At 60.7% G+C, this 14,908-nt stretch overlaps 1 protein-coding gene across 2 annotated transcripts in view; it reads right to left on the bottom strand.

Moving 5' to 3' along the window:
• The window catches only part of LOC144735221 (protein Jumonji-like), a 79,461-nt gene that overhangs the window by 13,125 nt on the left and 51,428 nt on the right, over positions 1–14,908 (bottom strand). For both annotated transcript variants that reach the window (XM_078617699.1, XM_078617698.1), the window contains exons 4-10: positions 14,122–14,285; positions 13,007–13,297; positions 11,374–11,609; positions 8,332–9,937; positions 3,579–3,865; positions 2,780–3,178; positions 1,970–2,065 (exon numbers count right to left, since the gene is read on the bottom strand). In XM_078617699.1, the coding sequence (XP_078473825.1) occupies positions 1,970–2,065; positions 2,780–3,178; positions 3,579–3,865; positions 8,332–9,937; positions 11,374–11,609; positions 13,007–13,297; positions 14,122–14,285 (3,079 nt within the window). The remainder of the gene's footprint in view (positions 1–1,969; positions 2,066–2,779; positions 3,179–3,578; positions 3,866–8,331; positions 9,938–11,373; positions 11,610–13,006; positions 13,298–14,121; positions 14,286–14,908) is intronic.

Genomic DNA, 14,908 nt, shown 5'->3' on the forward strand with positions numbered 1-14,908 from the left:
GGGCGTGAGTCTGCAGATGTCTGTGCGAGTCTATGGGTCTCTGAGCTGGGGAGGGAGAACACAGCGGCACTCGGACTCGTCGCCCCGCTCCTGCAGACCCTACGGTGCCCCCTCCCCCCATTCCTCTCCCCCCTCCCCCTCCCTCCCTCCCTCCTTCTCTGCCTTCCTGCCTCTGCTCCTACCATTCCCCCACCCTCCTTCCCTCATGAGTCTTTAGTTTTCTGTGTGAGTCGAAACATCTATGTGCGAGTCTATAGATCTATGGGTCTCTGCGCGGGTCTACGGGTCTCTGCGCGAGTCTACGGGTCTCTGCGCGAGTCTATGGGTCTCTGCGTGAGTCTACGGGTCTCTGTGCGAGTCTACGGGTCTCTGTGCGAGTCTACGGGTCTCTGCGCGAGTCTACGGGTCTCTGTGCGAGTCTACGGGTCTCTGCGCGAGTCTACGGGTCTCTGCGCGAGTCTATGGGTCTCTGCGCGAGTCTACGGGTCTCTGTGTGAGTCTACGGGTCTCTGCGCGAGTCTACGGGTCTCTGTGCGAGTCTACGGGTCTCTGCACGAGTCTATGGGTCTCTGCGTGAGTCTACGGGTCTCTGTGCGAGTCTACGGGTCTCTGCGCGAGTCTACGGGTCTCTGCGTGAGTCTACGGGTCTCTGCGCGAGTCTACTGGTCTCTGCGTGAGTCTACGGGTCTCTGCGCGAGTCTATGGGTCTCTGCGCGAGTCTACGGGTCACTGCGCGAGTCTACGGGTCACTGCGCGAGTCTACGGGTCTCTGCGCGAGTCTACGGGTCTCTGCGCGAGTCTACGGGTCTCTGCGCGAGTCTATGGGTCTATGGGTCTCTGCGCGAGTCTACGGGTCTCTGCGCGAGTCTACGGGTCTCTGCGCGAGTCTACGGGTCTCTGTGCGAGTCTATGGGTCTATGTGAGAGTCTATGGGTCTCTGCGCGAGTCTACAGATCTCTGCGCGAGTCTCCGGGTCTCTGTGTTAGTCTACGGGTCTCTGCGCGAGTCTACGGGTCTCTGTACGAGTCTACGGGTCTCTGCGTGAGTCTACGGGTCTCTGCGTGAGTCTACGGGTCTCTGCGTTAGTCTACGGGTCTCTGCGTTAGTCTACGGGTCTCTGCGTTAGTCTACGGGTCTCTGCGTTAGTCTACGGGTCTCTGCGCGAGTCTACGGGTCTCTGCGTGAGTCTACGGTTCTCTGCGTGAGTCTACGGTTCTCTGCGTGAGTCTACGGGTCTCTGTGTGAGTCTATGGCTCGCTGTGTGAGTCTAGGAATAAAAGCACTGAGTGCATAACAGCAGGGAGTCATCATTTTGGCAACAGCAAAAATTAAATCAATTTTCATTTTCCACTGAGTGGGAACGACCGGCCAACTCTTCCTCTCTGGCACGAACCAACGACCTGGGTCACGGAGTCTCAAATTAAATGTTGCGCAGCACCGGGAAGAGAATGGAGAAATAACAATATCCAAAACCACAACACCGCCCCGACACAGGCGACCCACCAGCCAACCGCGCCGGCCAACTCGCCGCTCGCACGTCAGCATCGGCTCGCATCATTGGCTGGTGCGGTGCCGCACCCCCTGCCCGGCCCCCTCCCCCCCAGTCTGGGCACGGCGCCAGCCCTCACCACCCATCCCCACCCCCCCACAAACGCAAAAGTGATGAAACGCGCAACGGCACAGGATTAATCGCGCCAGTTCCGAGCCGGTGCTCGCCAACCGAGGGGGAGGGGAATGCCGCGCATGCCAGCGACTGCCGGGTCGCAGTGCCCCAAGCCCCGACAAATTCACAAATTCCACCCCCTCACCGCCTACTCCGAGCTGCACGCTCCGGGGGCCGAGAGAGTGCCGCTATTCGAAGCCGGTGTCAGCAATGCCGCCGGTGCCGTCACTCGTATCACCACCGACGGTGCTCGCATCAACGGCAGCGTTAATGACAACGGCGCCGCTTCTGCCGGCGCTTCCTCACCTCGACCTCGCAGGCAGCAGGCTCCTCAGTGCTGAAGCACATGGCGACGGTGTTGCGCGCCATGCGGTAGAACGCCGTCAGGGTCACCGACTTCCCCTGGAGGAGCACAGAGGGAGAGCGGTGTTCACTCCGTGCCCACCGGCGTTGCGAGCCGCACTCTATCCGCTACTGGATCGAGCGTCCCCTTCCCAGGCCGCGCCCGCCACCGCTCACAATCCCATGGCGCCCACGGTGCCCGCGTGGGCAGATTCCGCTGCGTGTCACTCCTGCCACCCGATGTTTACACTTCGGGTTCGACGCTCGGAGCCTCATCACCGCGACGGCCGCACGGTCCCCATTGTTTACTCTACTGCTTGTAATCTCTATGACAAAAGAAATCACGATTTTTGCGCTGTGCGTAACTCGCTGTTGTCGTTCTACGGTGTTTACCCAGGAAAGCCTTGCTGCTACTGCTGCTGCTGTGTGATATCAACCGAGTGACTTGCAAGTAAATTTGTCAGCAATTGGGATGTGAGTTTGGCTGATGTCAGTTCCACTGTGGGTGTGGGTTTAGCTATGGGAGAAGGAAACCAGACAACCCAGAGGAATCCCGTGTAGCGTAGCGGTTAGCACGCTGCACTGTGAACCCGGTGACCTGAGTTCGATTCCTGCTTACGGCCCACACCAGTGGCGATTATCTGAATCGGTCCTGGGCCTTCCCTAGGTCGACTCAGCCTCAAATGAGTACCTGGTGCAGTATATATATATATATATATCACCACTGGGGAGACAAAGGTGGCTGGGCGAGGTGGGTGGTGAAGGTGACGGCACCTTGAGCACGCAGTCTTGCAGGCCGTGCAGGAATGCCGCCTCCCCGCCTGGCATCGTCTCCTCGCCTTTGCCGGTGTCCACGCTGCGCCTCCGTGTGCTGCTGCTGGTGGTGCTGCTGGTGGTGCTGCTGCTGCTGGTGGTGCTGCTGGCGGTGCTGCTGGCGGTGGTGCTGGCGGTGCCGTTGACGCTGACAGAAGGGGAGGAGGTGTTGAGGCCGGTGTTGCCGTCACCGCCGCCGTGGCCAGCCTGGTGTCCCCGCGAGCGAGCGCCGGCTGCTGCCGCTGCGGTGGCGCTGCGGCGTAGCGCCGCGCCGTTGATGTGGCCATTGCGCAGTTCAGCGATCGGTTTCCCGGCCGAACGACCTCTCCTCCACGGCCCGGGCGCCGGCTGCTGCTGGTTCTGCAGATGATACCGGCGCCAACTGGTCAGCAGGGAATGGCGTTTTGCCCATTAAACTGACCAATCGTTGCGTTGACTGTTTAAAAATGTTCATTACTTTCTTCGCTATTTTATTCCGCCACTGCAGTCACCATCGCTGCCACCTGCTGCTCCGCACCGCCACCAGCGCAACCCATCACTGTCTCACAGCAACGCCGGCGCCACTCCAACTACCACCTCCACAATCACTACCACCACTGCCTCCTTCGTGACCACCACCACCACCACAACCACCCCAACCACGACCACCTCCACAATCACGACCACCACTACCTTCTTCGTGACCACCACCACCACCACCAAAACCACCACCACCACCACCACCACCTCGCTTGACGGCGCTTCTCCCTCCCCCGCTCACCGCGGCGGCTGCTGCGCCCTCCTCCTCCTGCTGCTCCTGCTCCAGGCGCCGCTTCTCCGCCAGCACGTCGCGCAGCAGCTGCTGTCGGTCGGCGGGCGCCAGGCAGTCGTACGCCAGCAGGTACTTGCAGTAGGCCTCCTGCAACTTGGCGAGGCGGTCCTGGGCGCCGCGCGGTACGCGCAGCTGGTCCGCCAGCCGGCTCCACGGACGCGTGCCCACCACGCGGTGCACGCCGCCCATCCCGCCCATCAGCTGGGAGAAGCGCGCCAGGTCCAGCTCACAGCCACCTGCGGGGGGGCGGGGAGGGATTGGTGAGGAGGGGGAGGGAGGGGAGAAGAGGGGGAGAGGAGGGGAAGCGAGAAGCGAGGGGAGCAAGGGGAGGGGAGGGAAGAGAGGGAGGGCGGAGAGGGGGAGAGGAGAGGGACGGAGAGGGGGGGAGCACCTATGAAAGCCGGAATGGCACACAAGGGGATGGATGGCAAACAGCACACCCAGACACACAAAGACACGCACACACACACACGCACGTGCGTGCATGCATGCCGGTCGACAAGCCAGTCCTTTTACGGAGCCACTGTTTTGTTGAGGGCCATGACGCAGCCCTGCGATAGAGAATTTGCTGCTCGTTACAGAAGTTTGTGGTTCCAACCCGGCAGGGCACGCTGGCCAACACTGCAGAGTAGAACCCATTCAATACTCAGGACCGTCCACTTCAGACCGGATATTAAAGATCCCGTGGCCATATTCGAGAAGCATGGCCCATTGTGTGCTGGTATTAGTCCAAATTTGTAAATTACACCGCAAATTGCTCAAATGGGATTTACAGAGCAAAAATCACCCCCCTACTGTGAAACACCGCGGCACCTTCCTTCGTGATAGCCTTGCGCTGTGGGGGCGATAGCAAAATTTTCAATTATTATCATTATTAGGAGCTTCAGCTGTTACACAGCGCTGTGTGCACAGAAATACAAAGATCCCCTGTATAGCCTTGACTGTTCGGGCAAGTGCTGTTTTGCGAGCTTGTCTCCCGAGTGGTGATGTTTAACACACCGCAAAAGGTACGACTCATTTAAGGTCGAGTTGACCTACAGAAGACCGAGGACCGGTTTAAATATCCGCCACCGGTGTTGGTCGTGACTCGAATTGAATTCGGGTCGACGGTAGTGCAGCGGCCTCACCGCTGTACCACCGCTCCCTCCCCCCACACGCACACAGGCACTAGCGGCCACTACCACTGGCCGCGAGTGTCACACCACCGACTGTGCCAGCTCCTCCCTGTACCAATCCAGAGACATCATCACGGGCGCCACGACGGGAGTTGCTTTGAGTTTGCGAGCGTGTCTGTCCATGGGTGTGCGCACTCGTCTGTGTGTGCGGGGAGAAGGTAATGGGTTGGGGGGGGTGAGAGGTGGTGATTGGGGGGGTTGTGGTTGCGAGGGTAAGGACCGCGGCTCCCCGGGATGCGTCAATTGCTGACCACCAGGGACCGGCGGAGCCGTGAGAACGGAACTGGTCGAGCCGGAGCGTCGCGGAGGAGGATTGGGCACTCGACTCCATCAGTCCTAAACCAGAGCCCTAGCCCTGGCCCGAACCCTACGCTCTAACCCTGGTCCCACCCCTAGCCCTAACCCTTAATCCTGGCCCTAGCTCTAACTATGGCCCTAACTTTGAATCCTGGCCCTAGCCCTGGCCCTAACCTTCAGGCCTGGCCCGAACCCATAGGCCTGGCACTGCCCCTTAGGCCTAGCTCTAACCCTTAGGCCTGGCTCTTAATCCTTCGGCCTGGCTCTAACCCTCATCCTGGAAATAAACCTTAGGCCTAGCTCTAACCCTAGCCCTGGCTTCTAACCCATAGACCTGGCTCTAACCTTGGCCCTGGCTCTAACCCTAAGCCCTGGCTCTAATCTGTAGTCTGGCCCTAACCCTGACAGATGCACAGATAGTACCCTAGTACTTGCGTTCACCCTGCCCCTAGCGCTATCCTTTAAACCAAATCCACAGCTCAAATTACACGCCCAATTCCAACCACAAATACAGCCATAACCCAAACTCAACAGCAGCAACCATCAGGGTAGCCTTAGCCCAGCCCTAAGCCTAAACCCTACAATGAAAGCAGAACTATCACGATAACTATTCTACCGATAAACTCTAGCACACAGCAATGTGTCGGGTATCACCACCTCCCCACCACCGCCCCTGGAGAAATAAATATTTTCTGTTAATCGGTTAATCCTGGGTGTGGTGTGCTGTAGATGGCGACGCAGACATGAGTGCACGCACGCACAGACAAGACAGAAATTCCCCGTATAGCCTTAACAGACTGTAGGGGCAAGTGCTGTTATCGAGCACCTATGAAGGCTGGAACGGTACACGAGGGGGTGGGTGGTCAGCACCACACCCGACCGCCTTTGTCTCCCCAGTGGCAATGTATACACACCGTACCCAGGTACTCATTTGTGGCTGAGTCGACCTAGGGGAGGCCCTGGACCGGTTCAGATAATCGTCACCGGTGTTGGCCGTGAGCGGGAAACGAACCCGGGTCGCTGGGCTCATAGCGCAGCGCGCTAACCGCTACACTACCACTCCCCATAAGGCATACACACCCGTACGTACACAAGTAAACGCACACACTGATGCGCAAAGTACACCAACACCACACACACGGGTACCGACAACGACCCAAGGGGGGTGGGTGAGGGGTGGGGGGACATCAGTGACGCTATCATGACGTTAGTGTGTCTGCGTCGTGTCTGTGTCGTGTCTGTGTCATGTCTATGTCGTGACTCTATCGTGATCCAAGGGCCTTTGGGCCTACGCTCAGGTCATCTCTGTACCTGGTGCAATGTGTAAACATCAACACGTGGGAAACAGAGGCAGCCGGGCATGGTGGTGCTGGCCACCCACCCCCTCTGTTAAGGCTACACGGGGGATCTTTGGGCCTGTGCTCAGCAACTCTTTAAAAAAAACAGCCACGAGTGTAAGCACAAGAGAGAGTGGGGGAGAGAGTAAAGGAGAGAGAGGGAGAAAAAGGGAGAGAGAGGGTAAGGGAGAGTGTGAGGGAGAGAGGGAGGTGGATTTGCGTGGATGGAACGCAGCCTGAGAGCAGCAGCAGCAGGAGGAGGTGGGGGGGCGGCCGCACGGACATCCCGCTGGGACGACGCGGGGTGAAAGGTTAAATCCCGCGGCACGCACGCACGAACGAAACCACGTCCAGTCGCGGTCGGCAGCGACTCCCAAACACGACGCAGCCGCTCCACGTCCCCCCTCTCCCTCACGTTCACGGGGAGAGAGGGGGAGGGAGAGAGGGAGATGGCATCGCCATCCACCGTCAAATGACTCCGAGTGGCAGGCGCAGAGAGTCGCTCGCGCGGCGCTGCTGGCTGGGCACGCGCCTTTCCACTCCCTCCCACAACGCAGTGGTGCTCATTTGATTGACCCCGCAGGGAGGGATGATGCATCGAGACAACACCCCACACGCACCCCCCACCACTCGTCACCGACCAAGATTTGAACTCGCGAGCTGTAGATTGTGAGCTGCCCGCTCTCCCACCTGACCGGACCTGCTGCCGCTGCTGCCAATGGCATCGTGGTTGGTACCGGATTTGCTGACGACAGGTACCAATGGTGTCAAGATCGGTCTCTGTGGAGGAGGAGGCTCGTGAATGACGTGACTGGGCAATTGGAGGCAGTCGCCCTCCAGCAACAGCGAAGGGCAAAGGAGCGATGCTCACAATAACGAGCGGAGCGCCGGGCAGATAAAGTGAAGCAAATTTGCGCAGTAGGGGGCACAGGTGGTGCATCTGCCAGTCATCTCAGTCAGGCAACCCGTGTCACCTGGGTCTGTCTCATGGCCTGCCAGCAGTGAGCCTTCGACACTTCACGCGATGGCCTCAAAGTGCACCTAGCCTGGCACAAGCGCCGTGGAGACGTCACCGCCACTTAGTGGTGAATGGTGGCTGTTGTAGTTGCGAATGTGTGCGTGCACGTGGGCGAGCGAGGGAGGGGAGAGGAGGTGTGAAGAGCCGAGAGAAAAAAAATCCGCGCACGTGACCGCACGGCTGTCAAAACAACGGTGACGTAGCATCGCTCACCGCAGGTGCAGCAGTAGCAGCAACTCACGCTACCTGCCCTGGGGCATCGGCAGCGGGGGGGGGGGGGCACGGTGGAGAGGAGCCGGGGAGGGGGTAACTAACAATTCACCCCCCCCTCCCCCCAAATGGGTATTATGTAGATAGCATGGAGCTACAGCACGGTCACTGTATGCAGATAAAAATATAGACCTAACCCATCATCCCTTGGGGTCAATAAAATACGTACGACTTTGCTGGGGAAGGAAGTCAACAATGATGGAGAAACTCACCCCAGCCATGGGAATAAGGAATGTCCACCACTTGCTCAGGGATGTAGACAAGAGCTATGTAATAGGTGCAACAGACTGCTGGGGCTCGTGCTGTGAGTGAGTTGCACATTTAAAGGACGGCACGGGACCTGAAGGGGTGGGCGGCCAACCCCACGCCCGACCGTCTTTGTCTCCTTGGTGGCGTTGTTTACACATCACACCAGGTACTCATTTGAGGCTAAGAGAGGCCCAGGACTGGTTCAGCTCGAGTTCGGGCATCGAACTTCAGTTGCCGGGTTTGCAGCACAGCAATTGCCACTTTGCCACCGCTCCTCCCCACATACACAGGCATACAATACACACTCGCTCGCTCACCACACACTCATGCAAACTACGCTGGCTTGCGCTTGTTACCGATGACAGGCGGCTCGTGCAGCGCGATGCCCTGTGCCAGGAGGTGCTTGCGGATGCAGGCGAGGCGCTGAGCGTTGGGGCCCCAGCGCCGGCCCAGCTTGTGCACGTGCTGCACGCGCGTCACGAAGCGCATGTCCTCGTGCAACTTGCACTCGGGGCGCCAGTCGGCGGGAGGCACCACGCGGCACGCGCCGAATGCCTCCGCGTGCCCGCGCATGCTCTCCACGTACGCCACGGGGTCCTGGAACTCCCGGCTGCTCGGGCGCAGCGTGGGGATCTCGGAGAGGTCCGATGGCGGGGCAGCCGGCGGCACTGCCGACCGCGCCGATCTGCTGCCTGGCGAATCGGCCGAGGCCCTGGTCCTGCCACAGGCCGGGGCGGACGGTTGCGGCGGCGCGGGAGCGGCCGGTCTCGCTCTGCCGGTTTCCCCGGCGCCCGGCTCGTCTTCGGCCGCCGTTTTTGCGCCGCCTGCCGTTGCGCCGGGCGGTTCGGCGGTCGTGGGCTTCGCCCTCTTGTTGTTGTCGTTGCCATTATTGTTTTTTGGCTTCTCGCTCCGAGCGAGACAGGCGGTCGTCGTGGTCCCTAGCCGTGGCCGGACGATCTCGGCTGCATTGCCGTTCGCACCGTGCGTCGCTGCCTCCGCCCCGTCCCGCTCGCTCCGCGCCCTCGGCCTCTCCACCGGCGTCTTCACCAGCGTCACGGTCACCGTCGTTGTCGTCGCTGCCGCCGCCGCCGGCTTCTCATCGGGGTCTCCGTTGGCCGCCCGCCGGACAGAGCTCGACCGCAGCGCTGGTCCCGCGCTGGCCCCGCGGTCGCCGCCGTCGTTTCTCGCCCTCTCCGCTTCCGCCGCCCTCTCCGCCGCCATCGCCTTCCTGTGCAGCTGCTCGCTCACCGAGCGCGTCAGCTTTGCCTCCCCCGCGGTGGGGCGTGAATGGCGCCGCGCCACCGCCGTCCCCGCAGCCTGCGCTCCCCTCGCCGGCCTTCGCTCCCCGTCGTCCCCGCTCCGTCCGAGCAACCTTACGGCCGCCCCCTTTCTCAGACAGCCGTTAATTTTTGTGGCGTAGCTGGTCTCGCCGCTCCGCTTCCCGGCGAGAGACGGAGACGGCGATGGCGCCGGCTGCGTACGCGAGATGATGCGGCCGCCGGACTTTCCGGCTGCGTCGGATCCGGTCGCCCCGAGCTTCGGCGTTGCACTGTCTGCGCCGCCCAACTTTTCTGCGCGGCTGGCGCCGTGCGCCAGCAGCCCATTGGCTCGCAGCGTCGGTCGGCACGAACTGCGGCTGCCGTTCTGCTGTCGCGTGACTGGTGCGTCAGCGTGGCCCTGGCGAGGGGGCGGCCGTGGGGAAGAGCCGCTCCGTAGTGCGGCGCCATCACCACCATCACCGCCGCCATCACCGCCGGCGCTGCTTCCGCCGTTGCTGGCACTGCGGAGGGAGTGGCGCCGGCCCTTAGCACAGTAAACGTGGCCGTTGCGGATGGTGACGGCGCAGCGCGAAGACTGTGGCTGCATGCGGGCGTCCGCCACGGCGCGCGCCGCCGCTGCCGCCGCTGCCCGGACCTTGCCGGCCGAGTTGGCGCACGGAGAACCGTTCGGGAGTTTAGAATCCTGCGGGAGGAGGGTAAAGATGGGGGAGGAGGAGAATTTATCATAATCGATCATAATAAGCGAGTACACGTGGTAGTGGTGCTGCTGTTCTTGCAGCGCAGGGTGATCGTCAGCGAGTGGAGGGCGATGTTCCCCTCGAGTAACCCCGGTAACTTGTGGTGTAATTTTTTATGCCGGCAAACGATGGCCGACTATTCTCTTCAAATGATGTCATGGGGATCTTTATCGTCCCCTGGGAGCGGAGCAGAAGGCACGCGGTGTTTTATGGTCGGAACGCGCGCCACCGCGGTGTTAACCAGGGCGGCCTGCCAAATTGAGAACCGCGAAAAACTCTGCAGCGAGTGGCACAGGCCACTGCCGGTGGCAGGGCCTCTTCTGGAGCCAACTCGAGAGGCCATTTGGTCTCTTTTTCCCGTGTCTCGACCGGAGGCGTACCCACGATTGCCCCACAAGTGAACGGCTCACGCGGGCTCACGTGGGCAGCCCGCCGCCAGCGTGTGGAGCTGTGCCTGAGCGTGAACCGGGAGAGGCGATGAGAGCGGGGAATGAGAAGAGGTAGGAGGGGGTGGGGGGAGTAAGAGAGGAGAAGGGGAGGAGGAGCGGGGGGAGGAGGGTGGAATGAAGAGGCAGGATGAGGAGGGATGAGGAGGAGGCATTGTGTTTTGCTCCAGGGTGCCGAGGGGCACGCTTGCTGCTAATCCGCGACACCGCCACGGAGGAGGCCCGAGGCGGCGGCGTTGAGCCGGATTACCACGCCGGGACAACGCACCCCGGCACTCGGGCGATCGTGCCAACACATGTGTGTGCGCGCGTCTTTCAGCGTGCGTGTCTGTGCGTCCCTTGGTGCCGTTGTGTAAACATCGCCACTCAGGAGATAAAGGTGGCCGGGCGTGGTGCTGGCCATCCGCACCCTCGATGTGCCGTGCTGGTCTTAATGCTACTCACTAACAGCACTTGCCCCAACAGTCTATTACAGGCTATACAGGGGACCTTTTTCTTGTGTTTATGTGCATGCGTGTGTCAGTATGTGTGCGTTAGTGTGCGTGTGTGTCGGGGAGCGGTGGTGTAGTGGTTAGCACACTGCGTAACAAACCCGGCAACCAGAGTTCGATTCCCGCTCACGGCCAACACCAGTGGAGATATATCTGTGCCGGTAACGGTGTTGCTCAGTGCTAGCTGCGTAGCTGGTGCGGTGCGGCGACACGGCCGGTTCGTCCGCCTGCACCCAGCCAGGCGGGTCGCTTACAGACAGATGCGTGCACGTTTGTTTCGGCGAGTGTTGACGTGTCTACACGCGCGTGTGTGTTGGTGTCTGCAATGCTCTTTCTTCCGATGTTATGAAGCCACTGGAACCGTACACTTTTAAATCATCATCAAGATTGAAAACCGAATGCAGTTTTGTAAAAAATTAGCAACCGGCACTAGCAGGTTCGTACCTTTGGTGCCAGCGCGGTGGCGGTGGTTGTGGTGACCGGGCGACGCTGGGCCAGCGAAGGGGGTGCCGGTCTGCCCACCACCACCACCACGGGCACAATCGCGGTGCCGCCAAGGCCCTCCGAGAAGGGCATTACAGTGCCAGCGCGCACCGCCACCGCCCTCCTCAGCCTCTGCTGCGCCTGCTGCTGCTGCGCCTGCTGCGGTGGCCGGCACGGCCTGGTCGGCGTCGACCAAACTGGAAGAGAGAAAGCGAGAGAGGGAGACTCAAACACGATGATCATATTAAAAGATCCCCCGTATAACCTTAGCAGACTGTAGGGGCAAGTGCTGTTAGCGAATAGCACCTATGAAGGCCGGTACAGAACATGAGGAGATAGGTGGCCAACACCACGCCTGGCCGCCTTTGTCTCCCTACACATCGCACCAGGTACTCATTTGAGGCTGAGTCGACCTAGGGGAGGCTCAGGACCGGTTCAGAAAATCGTCATTTGGTGTTGGCCGTGAGCGGGAATCTAAACCGGGTCGCCAGGTTCGTAACGCAGCGCGCTAACTGCTACACTACCGCTCCCCACCACCGCTCACTCGCACACTAACACTTCTCTCACACTCGCAAACACTCTGCTCTCTCTCATACACTCTTCTCTCTCACTCAAACAGTCTTCTCGAACGTTCACACACTCACACTTTTTTCGCACACACACACTCTTCTCACAAACACTCACACTCTTCTCTCGCACACTCACACACTCGCACACACTCTCTCACTTACACACACACTCATACACACTCTTCTTGCACACACACTCACACACTCTTCTCTCACACACTCTCTAACTCGTACATACTCTTCTCTCAAACACACTGACACTCTCACTTGCACACACACTCACACACACTTTCACTCGCACACACACACACTCACATACACTCTTCTCTCACAATCATGCCCGCTCCCTTGCTTGGTGAATAATGCCCAGGCACTGATGCATCTCTCCACGCGGTGCACCGCTATTTTTGGGCCGGCTTCAAGCCTCAATGCGGGGGCGGCTTATCAGGTCAAAGGTCACCCTCCCTCACCGCGGGGGGCGACCCCGGTGCGGCCGAGCGTCTCCGCGCCCATTGTGCCGCTCGGCGGGTCCACAAAACCGCCGCGCATTTCTGGAGTGTGGGAAAAAATCTCGTCCATCCATTACGACGAACGAGGGTGGGTGGGGGGGTAGTGGTGGGGGGGCAGTTGTGGGGGGCACGGTTGGTGGGGTGGGGGGCAGCAGTAGCTCTGCTCAGCCGATGGCGTGGACAGAATCGACACGATCGGAGTTCGCGATCAGCCTTTCCGGTGCCGAGGAGGTCTGGCTCGACCCTCCCGGGGAGGGGGGTTCCTCCGACTCTCCAGGCCTCGTCCCGACGACGCTCGGCGCGCTCCTTGGGCGCAACCGCCGGCATCTCGGTTTCCAACGAGTGACGAGGCGCCGTGAGCCAACGCCCACGGTACCGCGTGGCAACTCAACGTGGCTCTGCCGGGTGACGGAGGGGTTTCTGACAATGCGGACAGGGATCCCCGTCAAGTTGCGACGCTGGCAGGGAACACCGACAGCACCCCCGGGGGGCGCGGTGCCACGCGTCTCGTCTCACCGTGCCCGTTGCTGGCCGGGGGGTGCGTGCCGGGGCGGTTGCGACGAGGTGTGGACGGACACGACGAGGTGGGGGAGGCGGGGAGGGCCGACTCCTCCATCGCCATCATCGTCGCTCCTCCACCTTCCCCGTCCACTTCCGCCGCCGCCGCCGCCACCGACGACGACGACGCCGCCGAGGAGGTGGAGGACGATGAGGAGGACGCCTCTTCAGCCGCCGTCTCCTCCTCGTCGTCCCACTCGTCGGAGGCCCTGCCGAACAGCTCCATGCTCCGGGGCAGGGCGTGGGTGCCTGCGCCAACGCAATCCACACATGCACGCCGTCCATCGGCATCAACGGCAATGCTCTGCATCGAGCTGTCAAGACTCCTTTTCAGGAAAATCCTGCCGAGTTTTGACAACAGCGGAGCGATGCTGCTGCTGTGTGATTCCTACAGAGTACTTTTCCGGTGATTTCTGAGCACTGCGTTTGCCCAATACCGCTGACACCACGCGTGAGGGTTTAGTTCAGGCGTGGTGCTGGCCACCCACCCCCTCGTCTGCCGTGTCGGCGCTGCTCGCTAACAGCACTTGCTCCAACAGAATGAAAAAAGCTACGGGGGGAATATTTGTGGTATTAGCTTAGGGAGGAGGAAAGCTGAGGTTCGGGAGGAAACCCGTGCAAATCATGGCGAGGGACAGAACGTTCATCCTCCACTAAGAATGGCAGCATGAGTCGGGAATCGAACCGAGGCGCTTCTGGCCGTGAGGAGCAAGTGTCACCACTGAGCCGCCCTGCGTTGCCCTGCACCACCCGCAAATAAAAAATGAAATCCACCCCAGGGGCTGAGGGCGACGCCACTTGTCTCGGAGGCAGAGATGTTGGGTTGCGGTTGCCCGGTAACTTCGCTGCCACAGACCCCCCTAGGGGGGGCCTGCGGGGGGGGCCTGCGGGGGGGGCACATGGCAAAGAGGTGCCCAGCGGCATTCACGAGAATAACAACAGTGCGGCGAGTGTGGAGGATGCCGAGCCGGGTGCGGTGAGGGTTGTGGCGATGGTGAGTGTTTCAGTGTGGGTGGGTGAGCCTTGTGGTGAGGGTTGTGGGTGAGGGTTGCTGCAGTGGTTTCGGTGAGCACCTCGAAGGCAGAGGAAGGTGAGGAAGTCCTCCGTCTTGGGCCGCTTGGGATACACATCCATCATGTGGCTGGCGGGGGCGGAGGGGGGCGGCTCGGGCGCCTTCACAGGAGTGCCGCCCGGGCTGCCCGGCTGAGACTGTGCAAACTTGCGCTGGGCCCGCAGTCTGGCACGCACAAAGACAAAAATCCCCCCCCCCCACCCGTGTAGCTTTAACAGACTGTTGGGGTAAGTGCTGTTAGCGAGCAGCACCTATGAAGGCCAGAACGGCACTACGAGGGGGTGGGTGGCCAGCACCACGAACGGTGGCCCTTTGTCTCCCAAGTGATCATGTTTTTGCGTCGCACCAGGTACTCATTTGAGGCCGAGTCGACCTAGGGGAGGCCCAGGACCAGTTGCAATATTCGTCATTGCTGTTGGCTGTGAGCGGAAATCGAACTCGGGTCGCTGGGTTCGTAACGCAGTGCGGTAACCACTGCGCCACCGCTCCCCACATACGCACATAACAAAACCGCCATTCGCCACTAAGTGGCGGTGGACGCCACCAGGGCGCTTGTGCCAGGCAATGTGCACGTTAAGGCCACGTAAAGTGTCGAACGCCCGCTGCCAGGAGGTCACGGAACAGACCCAGCAGGTGCCAGGGGTTGACCGTCTGAGATGACTGCAGATGCACCACCTGTGTCCCCTACTGTGCCAACCCGCTACGTTTGATCTGCCTGGCGCTCCACTCATTGCTTCGTCGCTCCTCTGCCCTCCGTTGTGTCTGGAGGGCGACTGCCTCTAACTGCC

The sequence above is a fragment of the Lampetra planeri genome, chromosome 54 (genome assembly GCF_965212315.1).
Source record: "Lampetra planeri chromosome 54, kcLamPlan1.2.h2, whole genome shotgun sequence".
In the NCBI taxonomy this organism is placed as follows: Eukaryota; Metazoa; Chordata; class Hyperoartia; order Petromyzontiformes; family Petromyzontidae; genus Lampetra; species Lampetra planeri.